Source organism: Mustela putorius, unplaced genomic scaffold (assembly GCF_011764305.1).
Source record: "Mustela putorius furo isolate JIRA1106 unplaced genomic scaffold, ASM1176430v1.1 tig00000083_pilon_pilon_pilon, whole genome shotgun sequence".
Classification (NCBI taxonomy): domain Eukaryota; kingdom Metazoa; phylum Chordata; class Mammalia; order Carnivora; family Mustelidae; genus Mustela; species Mustela putorius.
The window spans coordinates 42,380,150-42,400,840 of record NW_025421273.1 but is presented as its reverse complement, the minus strand read 5'-3'; the positions used below and the strand labels follow the sequence as shown (position 1 = coordinate 42,400,840).

The 20,691-nt window shown below is 51.0% G+C and overlaps 1 protein-coding gene and 1 long non-coding RNA gene across 9 annotated transcripts in view; both read right to left on the bottom strand.

The window, feature by feature from the left end:
• Positions 1-1,933, bottom strand: part of LOC101679402 — a 32,289-nt gene extending 30,356 nt beyond the window's left edge. For 3 of the 4 annotated variants that reach the window (XR_006605644.1, XR_006605650.1, XR_006605645.1), the window contains exon 1: positions 1,423-1,498. This is a non-coding gene — a long non-coding RNA (uncharacterized LOC101679402). Of the gene's footprint in view, positions 1-1,422; positions 1,499-1,619 lie in introns of those variants that run through there. The other variant, XR_006605646.1, reaches the window with a different exon arrangement.
• A 14,943-nt stretch (positions 1,934-16,876) lies between these two features.
• The window catches only part of TBC1D1 (TBC1 domain family member 1), a 227,279-nt gene continuing 223,464 nt past the window's right edge, over positions 16,877-20,691 (bottom strand). For all 5 annotated transcript variants that reach the window (XM_004763982.2, XM_045076409.1, XM_004763983.2 and 2 more), the window contains one exon: positions 16,877-17,395. In XM_004763982.2, coding sequence (XP_004764039.1) covers positions 17,192-17,395 — 204 coding nt within the window. In that variant the 3' untranslated portion in view covers positions 16,877-17,191. The remainder of the gene's footprint in view (positions 17,396-20,691) is intronic.

The window sequence follows — 20,691 nt, the reverse complement described above, 5'->3', positions numbered from 1 at the left end:
TCTCCACCCCAGGCACATCCACAACAGCCAAAGAACCCTTTTCACTAATGACATCAGAGCCTCATCCTGTCGGCCCAGACACAAGTAGGCACGTGAGCACTCAAGCACGCACACACACACGCGCGAATTAATATATGTATAGAGCAGGAGCCAAAAGGTCACTCATCAAGAAATTTTCATAATGACGATGATCTCTGGAGGGTGAGTGCTTGGGTGTCCCACATTTTTGTCTGCTGACATACCCACTTGCTTTGCTTTCTTGTTCTTATTTTATGATGTAATGCTTTTTTTAAAAAAAATTGCGTATTAATATAGATTTTACATTTTATTACCTAATGCTTTCATTTTTAAAAGTTTCTTAAGATATTAACATTTGGCCGATAACTGGACACCCTCCAGTTTATTTCTGGTCTTCCTCTAAGTTGCTTTGGAAACTTCAGGAACTGCTCCCTGTCTCAATCTATGTGGAAGCTGGCGAGAACACCTGGGAGCCCTCGCTGTGTGCCAGGCACTGTGCCTAGTGCCTTCCATACACTGAACCAGGGCCCCCTCCCAGGAACTCTGGGCGGGCACTGTAATCCCCACTGCAGTGCCCAGGACCCTGCTCTTGAAAGCCCATACAAAGGACAAGGCCGGAGAGGATGCACAGGGCGGAGACCCACATTCTCCAGGAGAGAAGAGGCCAGAACCCTCCCAGGGGGTATCTGTTTAGGGTACCAGTTTGGGGGCTTCCTCCTTCCCCAAATTCCTTCCTCCTGGAAGAAACAGAGAAGGGCTGGGTCCTCGGTGGAACCTCGCCCAGCCCCACCGACAGGCTCTCGCAGAAAGTCAGCGCGACTCAGCCGGGCCCCTTCAGAGCCGGGGGGAGGGGGGGTAGGGGTGTGGGGGGGCCCTACCCGGCCCTCCCCACCCAGCCTCCTGCTGGAGCTGAAGGCAGCGGGGGCCGAGAACCAGCCACCAGCCGCCCATCCCGGGACGAGGAGAGGAAAAACCCCGGCAGCCGCCGCCTAATTGGCGTTGGAAACAGGGAGAGGCTTCCAAGTGCAGAAATGAATTAAACAAGCTTTTTTTCCCCCTGCAGGGTGGAGTACCAGCTCCAGGTCTCCGCCCGAGTCCCACCCCAGCCGCCGCTATTTATAAGATCTAAATGCCAGATGGAACCTGCCAGGGTGAAACAGAAAACACAGGGCTGGGCCGAAGGCAGAGGCCCCAGGAGGCCCCTGCGGGGAGCAGAGCAGGAGCAGGGAAGGCAGGGGGAGGGCGCAGGGGGAGCCGGCGCCTCCGCGGCCCCTCTGGCCCCACCCAAGCCGCGGGGGGCCCCAGCCAGCTGGGAACTTGGAAATGCGGGCGGCTGGATGCTTCCCCGACATTCCACAGCCTGGGGCGCAGGGCTGGGTGCCGGGCAGGGACTCGGGGTTGTACCTGTTGGATCAGGCGCGGCGGGCAGAGTCAGGAAAGCCGTCCGGGCCTGCAGCCCTCTGCGGGGTGGGCTGGCGGGCCGCCGGGGAGGGGAGGGGCGCGGGTTCCCGCAGCTGCGGGAACTGGGTGGGGCACGGCGGGGGCACCGGGGGCAGAGGCAGGGAGCAGGAGGGGGCAGCCCTGCCTTCTTCTTCTCTTACCTGGTGGAATCTCATGCCTGTTGCCAACCTCCGCTGCCTTGTTTGTGACACCTGGGCAGTCATTAAGCCCACTGGGTAGGGTTTTTGAGAAAACAGAGCAGACAGCATGAGCTTCGGAGGGCTCCCCAGCGTTGGAACACCTGTTCCTCTTGGACTTTTCGCCCAGGAGTACAAACGCCTTTGTGTGGGCCACTGTCTCTCTGGACCAGAGACTTGCAGGGCAAACACAGGTCCCTCTCCTCCCGCGGGGCTCAAGGGCTTGGGGACAAATCACATCTCGGCTTCCCAGGTCTGGGTGCCACGGCGCCCAGAAAGGCCGGCCTGAGCTCCGGGGTCATTTGACACACGCACCTGACAAAATCCAGGTGAGGTCCCAGTGGCATTGTAAGTTTCCTAGCAGCCACACACATCAGTTAAAAGAAGCAAACAGTGAAGTTAATTTGAATGTATTTTATTTAATGCAATATATCAAAAATAGTATAATTTCAGAAACACTATTAATGAGCCATTTTACATTCTCTTTTTTCTGCCAGGTATCCCCAATCTGCTGTGTATTTTATACTTCTAGAATCTCCATTCCCACTAGCGACATTGCAAGTGCTCAGTCTGCTGCTGTGGCCAGTAGCGCGTGGACCGGCCAGCGTGGTCTCTACTCGTTGGCTGGATTTGCCATGGACCGGTTTGGGGTGGCATCCCCCTGAGACTGGGAGCCCCCCGTGGGCCGCTGAGACTTCTGCTCTCAGAGGACATGGTTTCTGCAGCTCCCCCCAAGTTCACAGCTGGAGGGAGGCTTTCAGGGGAGCCCAGGCTGTTATGGCTGGGGAAGGAGGGATCCAGATAGGGGAAGAAACCAAAAGAAAAGAATGAAAGGAGAGAATCTTCAAACTACCAGCTGTCCGGCTGTGGCAGGCTTTTCACACAACCTCGGAAACTGGAAAAGTTTCTTTGGCTTCCAAAGTGTCTGCAACATTGTTAGGTTTGTTTGGTGTGCCTCTGCATATGAGAAACAGTTTCACGTCACATGGAAAATATTTTCTTGCTGGTGCTCTGAGGGCCTGAGCTCACTGAAGGCTGACCCTACCAGTGAACATGGAAGAAGGCTCTCCCTGACCTATAAGCTGCCGCCTCAGCCACTGCAGGCACATCTGTTAAACCCCAGCCTTATGGTCCCTGCCATGTGCAGAAAATGCTGGAACTCTCTAGAAGACTCCAGATGGGGCCAAGATGGGACTTTGTGGCTAGTGCCTGCTAGTCTTGAAGTCACAGAGGTGATGACCATTGATTCACACAGGTCCCCACCTGCCAGGAGCTTTCCCAAACCTCAGGTTGGCCTGGCTTTCTGACTCATTCACTCCTCTCTCTTGACTGCCCATCATGCAGACAGCCAAGCTAGTTACTGAGAGGATCTGGAATCTGGGAAGTAAGAAAAATCACCAGCTACCCTCCAGGGAAAGACCACGGGGGCCAGAATGAACCCAATGACCTCTCTGGGCATCCTTGACTCCAGTGTAGCCCAGCCCCTATGGAGGCACAATGACCCCAGAACCCAACCAGTGGGCAAAGGGGGGGGCAGTGCTCCCTTGATTTTGTCTGGGGTACTCTTACGCCCATCCAAAAAACCCCACATGGATCCCTTGTCCCAGAAAATATCATTTCCCAGAGAAATTGCTACAGCAGACTCCCTTGAAAAATAATTTGCTTTCTTTTTATCACCATAAAATCTCAAAAATTAACATGCTGAGGAAATGGGGTTCTTCCGATAACTGGCCCCTTCTGATTAACAGGAAACTGTTTTTATTTTAACCAGTGATGCTGAAAATCTCGGTCTCATGGACCAGTGCCTGGCCTGTTTTTAATCACACAGGACCCTGCTGGGCTGCGGGCCGTTGTGAATCCAGATGCCACGGGCCAGCGATGCCAAACACAGAAGCTACTGAGTCCGGCTGGTTCCGGGCCTGCTGCTGGCGTTTCGTTTCTGTTTGGTTTTCACCAGACCCTTTCGATGAACTCATTTTGTTGTCGTGGGTCCCCTTTCTCTAAACCCGAAGCCTAAAAATTCCACTTGAGGGCTCGAGGGAACCAGGTTCCACCAGAGAAGGGGCTCTCGGAGCAAAATGTCCGGCCCCCACCTCGCGCCTGACCGCAATTTGACTACGGGATGACTTTAGCATTTGCTTGGCAAGGGCATTTCCATTTGGCTCCCCATGAAGTCACAGAAATTCTAGTTATTTCTGTAGTGTGCTATTGCCTGCTTTATTTATAAGAGCCAGCCACTGGGGCTGAGCTGTTCTGTGTCTGGAGGCGGTTATAGTATCACAGTTATGAAATGTTTATTTTCTTAGATCGGCTTAAGCTGATACAGCACTTTTGAGCCATTAAGAATCTTGTAAATCAAGATAGTTTAGATAGGGGATGATTTTTCTGATGAGGGCTAGATCAGCTGGATCGATGCTTCTCCCTTGATTGGGCTCTTACATTAAATGGGTGGGACTGTCACATGTTCCTCGGAGAAAAAGTGTTGCCTAGTTAGGAAGATTGTGCTGCCAGCCCACTTTGTTTCTTCTGGCTCACACCCCAGCTGGGAAGTGACGCTTCCAGGACCTGCAGAGCTGAGGCCGCCCCAGCGCCCACAGGAACCCGTGATGAATATTTTAGGGCCACTATTTGCAAAAACATGGAGGACAAGAAGCCCAAAGAAAATTATGGCAGATTAACGAGGGTTGCACAGGCTCGTGACTTTAAAACCGAAACATAAATCTATCAAAGAGGGATCTGGCCTTGCCTATCAGACGAGGAAGATTGCGCCCGTGCAGCAAAGATTTGAGAGTCTCCCCTCGCAAGGAGCTGTTCCAGAATGGTGCAGTGAAGAAGGCGGGCCTTGCCCTCACAGACCGTGCTTTCCTGGGTCAGGTTCAAATAGAGAAGGAGACAGATAATGCAGCACACGCCGTTGACAGCCCCGAGGGACAGGGACAGGGGAAGCAGAGGAAGGGGAGAAAGACCACAGGGGTGGATGGAGTGGCGGGCTCCCTGCTGGGGTGATGGGGGGGCCGCCCCTCTGAGGAGGAACATTGGAGCTGAGACCAGAATGAAGTGAGCACCAGCCAAGCGACTGTCTGGGCCAGGAGTTTCCAAAGCGGAGGGGATAGCACAGGCAAATGTCCCAGGCCAGCTGGCAAGGGCGTGGCAAGGGAGCTGGGTGTGCCTAAGGGAGGGGGAGAGGTGATGAGGGAGAGGAGACCGAGCAGGGCTGGGGCACGGATCCTCTCTCCTTCTTAGGAATACAATCCCTTGCTGTCTTTTCGGGTTCACGCACACGGCGCTAGAAACCCCGCTGGGTGTGGCTCCTCCGTGGGGTTCTTGCCAACCGGCTCTGAGTGGAAACCATTTCTGCTACTTCTACTGCTTCTTGGTTCAGTGTTCACAGGATGGGCAGGGTTGGCTCTTGTCCCTGCCTTCTGGCAGCACCAAGAGCAGGCACTAGGGAGCCCACCTGGCCCAGGAGGACATGGGGAAGTGCCCCACCCCCACCCCAAGGAAGGAAGGTCCCAGGCAGAGGTTCAGGGGGTGCGGTCCTGGATCCGGGACCTTGGCATCACCTGGAAACTTGTAGAAATGCAAATTGTGGGGCCCGCTCCAGACCTACTGAATTAGAAACATTGGGGGTGCCCCCCCAGCAATCTGTGCTCTAATAAACCTCCAGGGGAGCAGTCGGTTTCAAAACCACTATCTGAGAGCAGCATTTCTCAGCCATCAGCCGAGTTGGCTCTGGGTCCAGAACTCTTGGGGGGGGCGGTATTTGGAACGGCATCTCTGCCGTCTACCCACTGGAAGATAGGGGCACATCCCACCAGTCCCCCAGTTTTTTACAACCTCACAGGCTTCCATGAGCACACATATAGGTGTTTCCTGTGAGATGCAGGTCAGCTTTGGGAAGAAGAGCTGATAAACTAGTAAGAGGAACCTTTGGGTTGTAGCAAGTGGGAAGAGGGGCCTTTGGAGAACTTGGCTTTTACTTTGTACGTTTCTGCAGTGTGTTTTTACCATGTGTGTGTAACATAACACAGTCATGTGGGAATATGTAGGAAGATCACACATTGGAAAAGTGGACACTAAGTCTCTTTACTATAGTTAGGAGACCAACTCCAATGTGGGGGGATTTTGCACAGCACCAAGCAACTCCCAGACAGTGGCCAGGGTGCCGCAACTCAACTGTTTGTTCACTGTCTACCCAGAGACGGTGTCAGATCCCACAGCGATGGACTCGGTCCTATAAGACCACCCCCACCTCCTCCATCCCATCAGGCGCTGTCCTCAAGTCCAGGCTGTCACTGTGATTCTGACCCACTGGCCACAGATCCAAGTCCTCCTGACCCCTTTCTTGGAGTCGGTTAATTTGCTCACAGAATCCAGGAAACCAGTGTTAAGTCTGCTTCCTACTGGTTTATTATAAAAGGCTATACAGGGGCATCTGGGTGGTTCAGTGGGTTAAAGCCTCTGCCTTCAGCTCAGGTCATGATCCCAGAGTCGCGGGATCGAGCCCCACATCAGCTCTCTACTCGGTGGGGAGCTTGTTTCCCCATCTCTCTCTCTGCCTGCCTCTCTGCCTACCTGTGATCTCTCTGTCAAATAAATACATGAAATCTTAAAAAAAAAAAAAAAAAAAGCGATACATAACCCAGCATCAGTGGGGTGAGAGAAATGGGGAAGGGAGAGGAGAGGGTGTGGAGCTCCCATGCTCCCTCTGGGTATGGATTCTTCCAGAATCTCCACGTGTTCACCAACCCAGGAGCTCTCTGAACCCTGTCCATTATGAGTTTTTATAGAGGCTTCCTTTCATTGGCATGATTGATGAAATCATTGGCCATTGATGACTGATTCAACGTGGAGAGGAGACCCCTTCCCTCCTAGGAGGTCAGGGAGTAGGACCTAAAGTTCCAGCCCTCTAATCATGTGGTTGGTGCCACTAGAGACCAGCCTCCAGCTCTAGGCACTTTCCAAAAGTCACCTCATTCACCTCACAAATGACACCTTTATTGCTCCCATCACGGGAACTTCCAGCGCTTTTAGGAGCTCTGTGCCAGGAACCGGAATAAAGAACAAATATGTGTGTCTCTTATTATAAATCACAATATTACATCTACTATAAGACTTAGAATCCTTAACGCGTGCTAACGTGTGTTTCACCTCCAAGAGGAGCCACATTCAAAATGGTGTGCCCCAGAACACTTTGGGACACTGTTTCCTGGAGCCCTCCAAGGGCAAGACACAGTGAAAAGTGGCAAAGTCTGGCCACAGCCACCGAAAAATCTGTTCTGGGCATTTCATTGGAATGAGACTGTTCCTCCCACGTTCAGCTGAGAAATGCGCCTTGAGATAGGACAGTTGTCACAGGCAACTTTGACTGGCTCCAAGCAATTCACTGTCCAGAAAAGGCCCCCCAGGCAGTCTGGGTTTTTCTGGCCTGTACCTCCCCTTGCATGTGAGCTTCCCGAAAGTTCTCCAGAAGCTGCAGGAGTGGGGAGTGCCCAAGGCGTATGCTCACCCTCTACATCCCATTCCGACATGGCCCGGGCATGTCCATCAATGGTCCCTGGAACGGCAGGGCCAGCTGTCTGCCTTGCAGGGTCCCTCCTTCCTTTGCCTTCTTCTGTTCCCTCCAATGCGTTGAGGCAGATTTTTCTTCTCCACCTCACCTGTCCGTTTTCAGAAAATGGAATGGAACGAGGGGGGGGGTAAAATTTAAATCCTGGTGACCATTTATTCTTAACTTTTCTTTACTATTTATCTGAAAGCTCCTTGGGCACACGGCACACCTAGTGACCGACTGAAAACCCTGGAAGTTCACCAAGCCCACCCTTCCACCCTCGCTACCCAACCACAACGGCCATCCCTTCACAGCTCCAACAAACCAAAGCCTGACTTGGCCTTCCCTTGTCAGAAGAGTTCACACGCATCTACGGGGCTCATCGATGGGGGCATCCGGGCATCCGGTGACGGCCGTTCTTTTAGGGACTGTATCACCATATCCTACACTCAACATTTCTCACTATTTAACAGTTTCTGGAATTATTCGGATTTTCAGTGAACAGATTTACACCCTGAATGACGTCCAAAGAGGGAAGTCCATGGCCCAGCCGGCAAAGTATGAAAGGTCTTCATAGCAACAGGAGAGCAAGAATTAAAAGATCACTAATCAGGAGATTAAGATAACAGGTCACTAAGAAAAAGATTCTCTTCACGGTGTTGTTGCTAACACACGCGTCTCCCACTCAGTATTTGGCCATTGGGATTCCCGCTCCCCCCCATCCCACAACACACACACACACACACACAATACAAGTGGTTTTCAAGCCTTAGAGCCGCCAGAATTCCCCAGAAGACTTTTTAAAAAGCTTGCCAGCTCCGCCCTCTACAGTTTCTGAATTAGTAGACTGGGCTAGAGCCAGCGAATTTACAGTTTCAACAAGTTCCCAGATGACGCTGATGCTATGAGTCTGGGGATTACACTCGGGGACCCACTGCCCACCACATGGATTGAGAACCCGACATTTAACAGAGCATTTTGCTCAAATCAGGTCACGGGTCCGTCACGTCATTCATTGCATTTGCTTTGTGGCATCTGGGCACCCAAGCGGTGTGCACCCCAGGTCCTTCTGTAGGTCACCGACACGAATGCCGGTGGGGTTGGCTACGGACAAAGTCCAGTCCGATGGTTAAACCCCTAGCTTGTAGGCTCCCTTCAAGCCATATAATTACAGCAGGGGTTCTCAGTTTTGGTCAAATGTTAGAGTCAGAGGGGAGCTGAAAAAAAAACCAAAACTAAACAAAATATACGACCCCGGTCCCAGCCCAGAGAGCTGGGGTTGATCAGCCCAGACTACCCACAGGTAGTTAAACAAGGGCGCCTGAGTGGCTCAGTCAGTTAAGCGTCTGCCTGTGGATCAGGTTAGGATCTGTCCTGGGATACAGCTGGGCCTCAGGGTCCTTGCTCAGCAGGGAGTCTGCTTCTTCTTCTGCACCCGTCCCCCCACACCGCCCCCTGCTCATGCTCTCTCTCTGTCTCTCTCTCAAATAAATAAGTAAAACAAAGATATCTCTTGGTGGTTCCAAAGTGTAACCTGGCCGGGGAACTACCATCTAGAGTCTTCCTGGTTTCATCTGTAGAATCAGCCCCATTGAATTGTCCTCTGTCCATGTAGATTTAACTTATTTAAGCTTGAATAAGTCAAATAAGCTCTTAGTTATTGATCTATGTGGTTACAAGCTTTGCTGAGATCAAGGTATGTATTCCTACAGCTTTCCATCTTCTTTTTGGTCATCCCACTTTCAAAACCTTAACATGATACTGGCCAACTAGGATACGGTCTTAGGGAATCATACTAGTTTTTAAAAGATCACCTTTGAACTGTGATTACAATCTGTTGAGGAATTTTGCCTGGGGCCAATGCCAAGCCCACAGAATTGGATACACTTCGTTTATATGATCATAGTGCAATGATAGCTAACTTACTGCTTAACTTTGTCTCGGGGACGGTGCTCAGTGCTCTTTTTAAACATTCAAATAACCCTATGAAATGGCTGTGATGATTCCCTTTGAAGGCCAGGGAGCCAAGGTTGGATCCGGCTGACTCTAGCGTCTGATTTTCACCGCCGGATTTTGCTTGTTTCTTTTTTCTTTTCTTTTTCTTTTCTTTCTTTCTTTTTTTTTTTTTTAAGATTTTATTTACTTATTTGTCAGAGAGAGTGAGAGCGAGAGCGAGCACAGGCAGACAGAGTGGCAGGCAGAGTCAGAGGGAGAAGCAGGCTCCCTGCCTAGCAAGGAGCCCGATGTGGGACTTGATCCCAGGACACCGGGATCATGACCTGAGCCGAAGGCAGCTGCTTAACCAACTGAGCCACCCAGGCGTCCCGGATTTTGCTTGTTTCTATTTGCCAGGCTCCATCTTGTTCCTCGAATGCTTTACAGCGACTTTTAAAGATACTAAAAATGCGAGAAAGCATGAAATCACTGTAGTAAAGTAAGACCAGCCTGGGTCAAAGTGAGTCACGGGTCAGAACAAAATGCTTGCACATTTTCTAACTGAAGGGTCACCGATTTGGCTTTGAGTGTTCTGGAAATGTCAGTGCAACATTCAGTTGCACCGCTGACATAATTAAACACAAACATCGCTCAAGAGAAGTACCGGAGAAGCCCTGGGGCTTCTTAAAGAAGACTCTTGAAGAAGGTTCCAGGGATGTCTTCAAGAATATTCTCCTGATCTATGCAGACAGGAGCCTCACAGGGCTCAACAAACCATCATTTACACCATCCACTTCCTCCCTCATTTAAAAAAAAAAAAATTAGGAATTTTGGCTAGTTTTATAATTCTTCCAAGATTTCTGCATTCCCGTTTGCAGGACCTCTTCCACCGTCCTCGACCCATTCCAAGAGAATATTCACAGGAACTGGGTGATTCTTTGCTCACATTTCCTCAGTACCCCGGAATGGGATGTGAGTGGTCGGGATTTATCTGTGGAGAGTTTCACAGTCTCTTGACTCATCTTCTCCATTGGGTTCTCAGGCCATGAAGTCTCCCCAAACCTAAGGAACATCTCCTCCCTGCTGGTTTCCCCTTGCTGATCGTCCGGCATGGAACTGATGGGGCCGTGCGCACAGGCTGTGAGGGCGCCAGGGACAGACCGACACAACCGGATCTCTCCCTGTCCTGTGCCTATCACCGTGTCATTTCACCACTCATTCCTCCCTGTGGCTTCATGTGAAGTCGGGAGCAGCAGATTCCCTCGGGTCCATTGAAACAGTCACTGGATGAGACAGATGTTTTATCGTTTATATTTACGGGACTATACAGTAATGGGAGTTTTCTCTTGAAAAATATTGGTATTTCCTTGCCATCTGAAAAAGACATAGTGTTAAAAATGCACTGGAGGGGCGCCTGGGTGGCTCAGTCAGCTAAGTGTCTGCCTTTAACTCAGGTCATGATCCCAAAGTCTTGGGATCGAGCCTTGTGTCCAACTCCCAGCTCAGCAAGGAGCCTGCTTCTCCCTCTGCCTCTGCTTGCTGCTCTCCCTGCTTGTGCTCTCTCTCTCTCTCTGGGCCAAATAAAAATAAAACTTTTAAATTAAATTAAATTTTTAAAAAGTGCATTGGGACTTTTTTTTTTAATTTTAAGATTTTATTTATTTGAAAGAGAACATGAGCAGGGGGAGGGGCACAGGCAGAGGGGCAAGCAGACTTCCCGCTCAGCGGAGCTCGATCCCAGCTGGTTCATGACCTGGCTGATGTCAGACACTTAGCCGACTGAGCCACCCAGCCGCCCCTGCACTGGGATTTTAAAAAGGTCTCTTGTGCAAGATTCAACGTTAGCACTGAACTGTGCAGCATTTGGAAAGTACTCTTCCAACATCAAGCTACCAGACACTCTCACCCAACTCCTTCTTAGCCGATTCCTTTCCTTATCCTTGGGCTCTCGCCTTGAATCCCAGGTCCTCAGCTGAGCCTTCTCTGACCGCTCTATGCGGGGAGCCCCCACACCCCCTGATTGATTTGTTTGTTTCAATTACTATGTTCCCAGCTGAACAAAAGCTCCCTGATGACAGACACTTACCATGTAGTCCCAGGACTGCCATCAGGGACTGGTTCAGGGAAGGGAGCACAGCAACTATTCGCTGGCAAGAGTGAAAGCAGGGCAGGCAAGCAAGCCGGGTATGAGAGGCTACAGAAACCGGGCTGGGAGGTGGGTGCGTCCAGTTCTTCTTGATGGGAAGACAGCAGGGGATAGTGATCTTAGAATGATCGCAGAAACAGACGGGAGGAAGAGAAGGCTCTTGAGTGAAAAAGCTCAAGTCCTTTCTAATAACCCAGCCGTTTAGATGATCTGAGCATATGAAATCTAGGAGGAAAGTGATGGCCACGTACGTCAAGGGAAGGAGAATGGATCATGCTGTGCTCAGTAGAAAGTACCGGAAGGCCCGAGGAGGGCAGAAATCTGATGTCCTCAGATGGACCCCTCCCCGCCCAGCTCAAGCAAGCTTGCCTCTACTTCCCTAATGTGCTGCGTTTCCATCCGCGGATTCCTCACGATGGGACCTGGGAGGTCACCCTGCAGGGGGCTGACAGCCCCAGCCAGAGTCTAACAGTAACCAGTCAGCTTTTCCTACAGTTGGAAGAAATGGGAAACAAAGAATGTTAGAAAGAAATGCCAAGAAGAGCAGGAAGAAGAACCGGCAAGCTGGTTGACGTGGATGTGCATGTGGAATAAGGCAAAAGCAGCGGCAGGACACAGACGGGAGGCTGAGGAAACGCAGCTGAATCCGGGAGAAACAAGAGAACTCTGGTCCCCAACCCTGTCGGACAGTCCAGGCTGTCTCCCCCGTTCAAAGCTAAGGCACTGCAGCAATGAAGTGCTGTGAATCATAGGTGCTCTTTTTAACGTGCGAGCCATCCAGCTCTCTCTGCTCTCCTGCAGGTCCTCTGACCCCCAGAAGGGAAGGCGGTGGGGGGGGGGGTGGAGCGGGGGGGGGGCGGGTAGGGTGGAGAGCAGTGAGATCACGTGTCCGAGGCAGGCTGCAGGGGGCCTGTGAGGGAGCAGACCCAGAGCCCCGGCCTAGAACCTACCCCACCCCTGCCCCATTACTGACAGCAGAGGGCCCTGTCGGGGTGGGGGGTGTGGGGGGGGGCAGGGGGAGCCCAAGACGAGATTGCAGGAAAGTTCTGTGGAAAGAGCTTTTCGGAAAAGGATGTTTGGAAGTGTTGCTGTACTTAGGTCATCTCTTGGCCAAAACTCATGTAAACGTTGCTCAAACAGTCTTGGAGATGCTTTTATAACTTGCTCAAAACTTTCCAAATGAAGAGTTTCAGTGTTTTAAAGTCCTTGGTTTAAACACACATACACACACACACACACACACACACACACACACAAACACACACACACAAAACTGTAACATGTGGAGCGCCTGGGTGGGTTAGGGCCTCTGCTTTTGGCTCAGGTCGTGATCCCAGGGTCCTGGGATTGAGCCCCGCATCGGGCTCTCTGCTCCGCAGGGAGCCTGCTTCCTCCTCTCTCTCTGCCTGCCTCTCTGCCTACTTGTGGTTTCTCTCTGTCAAATAAATAAAATATTAAAAAAAAAAAAACTGTAACATGTTTTAACTCGTTTGCCTTAGCCATGAGGGTGGAAATCTACTAGCTGGATTTCAACAAACACCTGTGCATAATTGGTGAATAAAAGTGAATTAATGACCAGCAGTGCCCTTCCTTCATTTAGAATGCAGAAACCATCTTTTTCTAGCATTGAAACCAACAATCTAACTAGGCTGGACTTGGGAACTGACATATGAATTACTGTGTCACAGTCTTAAAAATGTATTTTAAAATGATCAGGGGTTCGTTGTTCTCCTTAGAAACACTAGAGGGGCGCCTGCGTGGCTTGGTGGGTTAAACACCTGACCTTCAGTTCAGGTCATGATCCCAAGGTCCTAGGATCCCACTACATGTCCAGGCCTCACACTCAGGCGGGGAGGGAAGTCACCGTTCCTCCCATCTCATGTGCGCACTCCAGTGCGCTCTCTCAAATAAATAAAACCTTAAAACAAAACAAAACAAAACACTGGATATCAACATTATAATCAATGTTTTAAAACTATTTTGTTTCAACTGATTTAGATTTTTTTTAAGATTATATTTATTATTTGACAGAGATCACAAGTAGGCAGAGAGGCAGGCAGAGAGAGAGGGCGGAGGAAGCAGGCTCCCTGCTGAGCAGAGAGCCTGATGCAGAGCTCAATCCCAGGACCCTGGGATCATGACCTGAGCCAAAGGCAGAGGCTTAACCCACTGAGCCACCCAGGTACTCTGATTTTGTTTTTTGGATAAAACTTACTCATGTTCAAGATATTTTAATATGCATACAGTGGCATAAATTCAAACTTTGCTAATAAGAGTTTACAACCAAAATCGTTGGTTATTCAGTTCAGAGATACAAAGGCAGGTGCTATGAAGCCTGGATACCAAGAATATTCTTCCTCATCTTTTGTTACCAGTTTCAAATTGTCCAAAGAACAACTGTTGGGGTTGCTCCAGAGCTCTTCCATTTCCCTAATTGTTCTGATCTTTTCCAAAGATGGCAGCAAGAAACTTGACATAAATGGAAAATTTCACTTCTATAAAACCAAAGGCAAATTTGGTTGTTTTAAATACATTACAATGCAAGGGTTTTCAAAGTCTCAAGGTAAAAAGGAAACGTCTTTTGGGAGCCAACACCGTACCTAATTTAGACCCTGGTGAAGTAGGATTCCTCTGTGGGCTTGTGCAACCTCCCAGCACCCACGGGCCCCGGTGACTGATGGGGCTGGTCTCATGCCCCCCCCCCCCGTCTTTAACTCAAGGTTCCTGAAGACCCTGCATCTTAGGAGAGCATCTGATCGGGGCTCCTTACTAATACGGATCATTGTTACTCCGAATCTTGCTTGAGGTTGCCAGAAATGATTTCCAAAGGTGGGCAGTGTGGACTCTTCAGCAGATGGGAGACTGGGGATCTAATTGATCCTACAGCTGATCATTAGGGGATCTTGAACATCTCATCATCTCACTCAGTGCTTTCCTCTATCAAATGAGGTCAGAAATGGTTTTCTAGTAGGAAGCACAAGTTTCCCTCTGGCTTTCCCAGTCCAAGATTACTTGGAGCCATTACAAACCCTTAAAGTAGTATCAATGTAAAGACAATGCGGCCTGTAAATTATTTTTACCACATAGAGTTTCTGGATCTTAACCAGCAAAACATTTGGTAACACTTGACAGAGGGGAACAGACGAAGGGTCCGGCAGTCCAGGATCCCAGCAGACTCTTGTCTCCGTGATATTTCACCATCGTGACTTTCAAAGTCAAAACCAATGGATGAATCTGAATGTGACAGGTCACTGACCACAGACACGTGGGTGGAGGTTGTTCTAATAACGCCCCCATTCGCGCCTGCTTTCATTCGTATCAGGCAGTTTCCAAAATTAATCATGGTAGTTTGTTCTATGCCAGCTTGTCCCAGAGTCCCTTTCCCTGGTGGCTCTAAGTCAGACATGGCTCAAAGACATGCTTGTGTTGAGACATGGAAAACAAAAGGAAACAAGAGCCATTTTCTCTGAAGGTCATGATAGTTAAAAGTGACTTCTCTGCTCCACTTCTTCTACTCAAGTGTTGACCTTCCAAGTGTTGACCCCAGGCCCCTCACTGGACACCTGGCTGTAGATGCTGAGAGACAATCACCATGTGGCTGCAACAGCGTCCCACAGAGCTCTCTGTGTGCCACCTTGCCCTGGCCCTCTCTGGCCCTGCATGTGCTTTGCCTCTCGGATGGACCTACTGGTGACTCCTCCTAACTCAAGTAGCTCCCTCTGCACCCTCATTTTCTCTTGCTCCTTCCATTCACAGCCCTAAGAGGGGCCTGGGGCTGGGTGTTCGTCCACAGCACTGAGTGCCAGCACAGAGAACACACGTGTGTCACGCATTTACAAATAAATACACGTGTATGTAATAGTGTGCTTCCGGTGGGCTCCTAGCGTCCTAAGTCGAAGAAAACATGAATGGTAGCAAAAGAAAGACAACCTTGATGTGCACACACGCGCACATACAGTTGGGTGTTAGAGAAAAATAGAACATGATATTCGCTCTGTTGAAGAATTTGCCTCTGCAAATCCTCACACAGTAACGTGAATTGGCTTTATGGAGGTTTCTTTCCCTGAGTCCCACACGGGCTGAGCCTCTGTCTTACCTGTATCTGAGGGCTTGTGCAACCTCCCAGCACCCACGGGCCCCGGCGACTGATGGGGCTTGTCTCATGGGGGCTACCACTCCTGCTCCCACCGAGGTGCCATAGCGTAACTAGCACTTGGGTAACCATACTGGGAACACAAGGTGCCAACACCTCGGACGCCTTCACGGCTTCCCTTCTCTGGCCTGAAAAGCAAAGAACCAAATTCAACAAGTAAAACAGACACCACAAAAGTGTGGGCAGAGATTTATCGCTGTTTCGTTCCTTATTTAATGCAGGGTCCATGTTGTTGAGTCATGGTAAGAAGATGTCCAAGATTCAACATTATTAAGGACTCAAAGAGTGAAATAGGGGGAAAGAAGCCCTCAAATATTAACTCCTCTAAATTCTTCTGGTGGAACAACTCGGGATAGAAGCTCTTGGGCTGGGCATCTTGATTTATGAGGAGAACCACTATCCCCCACGCGGGGAGTCCTGAATGTTGGCCGACTTTTAGGCACTGGGGAGTGCGCGTGTCACCCTCAGAAATGTCTGGGGAGATCTGGGATGACTCTGAGTATGAAAATCCCTCCTTTCACCTCGGGCTGAAAGACGCGCACTGCTGAGAGTCCCAAGAAGGCCCTGTGGACGAGAGGGGACTATGATGGCAAAGGCCAGAGTGATCCTGCTGTCGGAAAGGGCCCTCAACCCCTGGTTTTGAGAGCGCTTGTGCGGAGGCCTCACGCAGGGACCCGAGGAAGCCGCACTGGCTGTGAGTGGCATCCTGCTTGTTGAAGGCACAGGGTTCTCATCCCCCAAGGGAAAGAGTCACCATGTTGTGAGTCGTAGTCAGAACATGCCGCCCCGCTCTCAACAACTGTGCTCAGCTGCCACTGTCTGATTCCAGTTTCAGGCTGATGGCTTTTTTCCAAAGCCATCTCTCTGGCATCCATGACAATCCTGACACACCAGGCTACTTCTTTGGGGAATGCGTTTCCAAGGGTGTGCCCTTAAAGGGACTCACAGTGCCTGCCTCACACAAGAGCAAAAGTAAATACCCGGCCCTGACCGGGCGACAACAACCCACAAAGAAATACACGCATTGGAGTCCACGATGCAGGTCGCTCCCTAGCAACACTTGGTGTGAGCCTAAGAACTGGTGATTTACCCAGAAAACATTGATCTACAATGACTTTGATACTTAAGGACTAAGTAAAAGAAATGAAAACTGTTTTTGTTTTTTTAAAAGACAGACTTCAGTGAATACCCAGGAGAGTGCTAAATTCAAGACGTCCAGATGGTTCTCTGGGGCTTCCGCAGCCAGGACACACAGACAGGGGCCGGCTGCATCGCCTGCCTGCTGCGGACCAGAGGGTGTGGTCCCACAAACCCACACGGATGAGTGCCGGCCCCACTTCCAGGCCGGAGGACTACCCTCAAGCCCCAGCCCCAGCCCCGGCCCAGGACCCGCTGTTCTTCGCAAGCACAGTGCTGCTGAGAAAGGAGGCAACAAGGAAACTCGAAGGCGCATTTATTCACATCCGTGCCACCTAAACCTACTGGGTACAGTAATCGGGACTGAAGAAGGGACGGATTACAACTTAAACAACAACAAAAACATTGGGACCTCCATCCCCATGACTCGCAAGTTCTAGTTCAGAAAGTCTGCATGCTGGCAAGCCAGTGTCCTCCCTGAGAAGCACGCGTCATGCCTCGTTCTCTCCCTCCGGCATCTTCTGTCCCTCTCAGTTAAGGCCTGGACAGCATGAGGACAGGCCGCAGAGGCTCCCCTGCAGCCGTGCTCTGGCGAGGGGCCGTGTCCTGTGCCGTCAGTCACCTGCGGGCCTGGGCCCCATGAAGTCCGGCTCTGGCCTGTGTGGTTCTGCCATCCCCTGCCTCCGGAGCTCCTCCACCGTCTGCAGCAGGGCTGACCGCTCCAGCTCCAAGGCGAGGGTGGCCTGCTTCAGCTTGCTTTCACTGCTCAGAAGCTTCTCAACTGTGGCTTCCAGGCTCTGGATCCTCCCATTTGCCACCTGGAGAATCAAAGAAGCGAGTGTGAACTGGCCAGCGAGAATGTGGAGGGGGTGGGGGCTGGCGGGGATCCACTCTACACTCCACTGGCCACCTCGGAGACACTTTGGAGCCCTGTTTTGGCAGAGACAAGCCTATTTGTTTATCTGTGGCCTGGTCTTCTGGACACACAGGAAGACTACATATCCCAGGTTCCTTCGCAGGAAGGCTGGGCCAGTCTGAGAGTCTCCAGCATCTTCCCTGCTGTGGCCTCTCGGAGAGAGCTGGCGCCTTCACAGTGCAAAGGGACCCCGTCCCCGACAACAGGGAAGACAGCGCTGATCCAGGCCAAGACTGCCTCAGGAACAAGGGGCGGAGCTTCAGGGACAAAGGGACTGCCGCTGGGCCCTGCCCCTGAGATCTGGAGCTTTGAGGACCACTGCGGCAGAGCCTGGCCCATCGGTGCAACCACACACACTAGTGTGCACAGACTGACTGCAGACTGAGAGCCCAGTGGTTCCCATGGGGCGGGCGGCCCCAGCGGCACCAGCCCTCTCCTCCTGGATCCTTTCTATTCTCCTCAAGGTCAGCGGGGCTCACTGCATCCGGGGTCCAGGCGTCCCAGCATCAGTCTTGCTGACGGGTCTCCACCACTGCCCCTGAGATAAGCGGTGTCCCCACTCCCGCCCAGCCCACATCCTTGGCACTGAGCACGCGACGGCTGCACTCAATGGAGAACTTCCAGGGGCTACTCTCTAGCAACTGCCCCTCCTAGTTCTCAGCTACCAGGGCCGGCTTCTCAGGCAACCAGTTGGCTCCAGGGAGGCTGTGGGGTTTCCTGAGAAAGCCACAGCCAGTCCGACCTTTAGAGGCAGCCGTCCCCAAGGCCTTCCCGGCCGGGTCGCCGGTGCACAGTGACTCCTGCGGCGCTCAGCTCCCTGAGTCGGGGAGCCGCTGCTCCACCTCATCCACCCGGCCCTGCCGCACACGTTCCCGCTAATTTGGGGTGGGGAAAACGGTACTTGTATTTTTTTTTTCTCTCTCTCATTTTCGAAACAAGGGAAACAGGTTTTTGAACAAGACAACACTTGTGCCAGACAGGTGCCTCATGACTCAAAGTCTAGCTCCGGCTGTGCCGCTGGAGCGCCCAAAATAGGAGGAGGAAAGGACTGCGCGTCCAGGTCGGCGTGCCTGCCAGGCAGGGGCGGCCACACCAAGTGCACACTCGCAAGGGGTGCTCTGTGAACCTCACACTCCTTCCCATGGCCGGGGTCTGGGGCAGGCCCACCGCCCCCACGAAGGACCGCCCGTTCTCGAGGCCCATGGGATCCCCGCGTGCCACCCGGCTTCGAGGTGAGCGGTTCTGCACGGCTGTCACTCTCCTCCACGAGACGGAAGCGCTTTCATGGAGAAAAGCACATCTCCTGTACACGGGTTTGGCCTCCTGCAGCACCTAGATCACTGGCACTTGATGACTCACAGACGCTTAGTATAAAAAAAGCATGTCCGTTATTATGTGGCACGACTTGGTGGGTGTATGCAATTGTCGTCTATCATCTTGCGCTGCTGGACAAAACAGGGAGAACCCTTTGCTCTCAAGCTGCTAGATAACATTAAGTGTTTAACAGGAAAACAAATGGGATCTTGGTCTCTCTGGCAACTAATAGGAACAGAACAAAGATAGAAAACAGGTCAATTTTGATACTTTGGAAAAAAACAAAGATCTATGGTCAAAAACTATTATAGTTAACACTATCTTTGGACTCTGAAAACTGTTTTAAAAAAAAGAAAAGGAGGTGTGAGTCTTACAGAACATAGATAAGTGTGGCTGCAAGACAGTAAGCCCACGTGACTCGCGGAGGGAACTGGGAAAACCATCTTCAAGCTCCTACAAACTGACACAGCGTCCTCCCGGTCCCAGGTCTTGGACAGCAGCAGTGTCTGAGTCTCAGTGGCCCTGGCACCTGGCAAGGCGAGGGTCCCCAATACTGGTAGGCTGGCACAGCAGCAGCCTTGAATGATCCCTCCACAGAGCACAGCCGCTGGGTGAAACACCGCTGCCAGAAGGATGTCCGTCATGACGAATTACCACCCGGAGTCCTTCTTGAGGGATTTCGAGATCTGAGCAGCATTGCACAGCTTTTCTCATCATGAAAAGGGTATAGTGTCAGAGAAGCAACATGAAATTACATGCACCCTTTACCATGAGGAAAAAAAATTCACACAGGCATTAGCCCAATAAATGGAATCTTCTATTTCCGTCCTGCCTACCTTCAGGAGCCAAATGCTTCAAATGCTAGTCCGAGCTTTGTCAGAAACGTTCCTATTAACGTTCTATTTCAGAGACCTAGTTTGTTTGGAAGCCACTTAAAATTACCACCTCCCATGCAGACCATTACAGGCCAGATAAGGCTCTTTATCCCCGTGAGCCTCCCCTTCGAGGACAGCCAAGACATCCTGGAGACACTGTACACAAACATCTTTCCAGTTAGGACATCTCAGTTGTAGGGGAAAAAAAGAAGCTAAATTTCAGAATGTGCTTGGTGGTTAGGACTGGGCAGGGAAAGCGCTTTTCTTTGTTCCTCTACAGTAAATAGCCACTAGGTCTCCTGGGATAAGTCCCTGCTGGGAGGAATGCATTTCGGTCTAGGGTTGATTTATTAAGCTCTCAATGCTGGCCTTTCTCATCTCACTGCCAAGCCTGTGTCTGCAAAGCGGTAACTTTCTATGGATAAAACTAAGAGGCTTAGGTGGGGATGGAAGGCTTATTCTAAGGTCAGCCCAGGAACACCATAAAATACATGCTTTGGGGACAAATATGTATTTGTCTTTGCAGCAAATAAAGTTTTTTTTTAAATCCCTCCAAACAATTCCTTGACATCAATAGCATTACCACCCATTCATGGCATTAAGAAAGTAGACCGTACCATTATGTTAATCGATGTGATCGGTAAAGGAGCTGTGCTAAGCCGTCAGGGACTGTGTGTCACACAGATGCAGCAATCGGGACAGGGCAGGTCAGAGGTCTGCCCAGCATGACAGTGTGGAGACAACACTGGATCTGGTGGGAGCTGGGTTTCTGGACTACATCCCCAGGCTTACCCCATCTCACCCTTCTGTATACATGGTCTGTTTGCCTTTCTACCACATGTCCTCACCCACATTCATCCATGTTAAGATGGAAGCTTCTAGAGGGGAGAACTGTGTCCCTCATGAAGTAAACTTTTGTATTTGCAGTAAGGACTCTCAAGTCATGACCACATGCTCTGGTTTGTTTTGTTAGGTAGATCTCTGCGTTACTCCCCTCCCTTAATGTCCC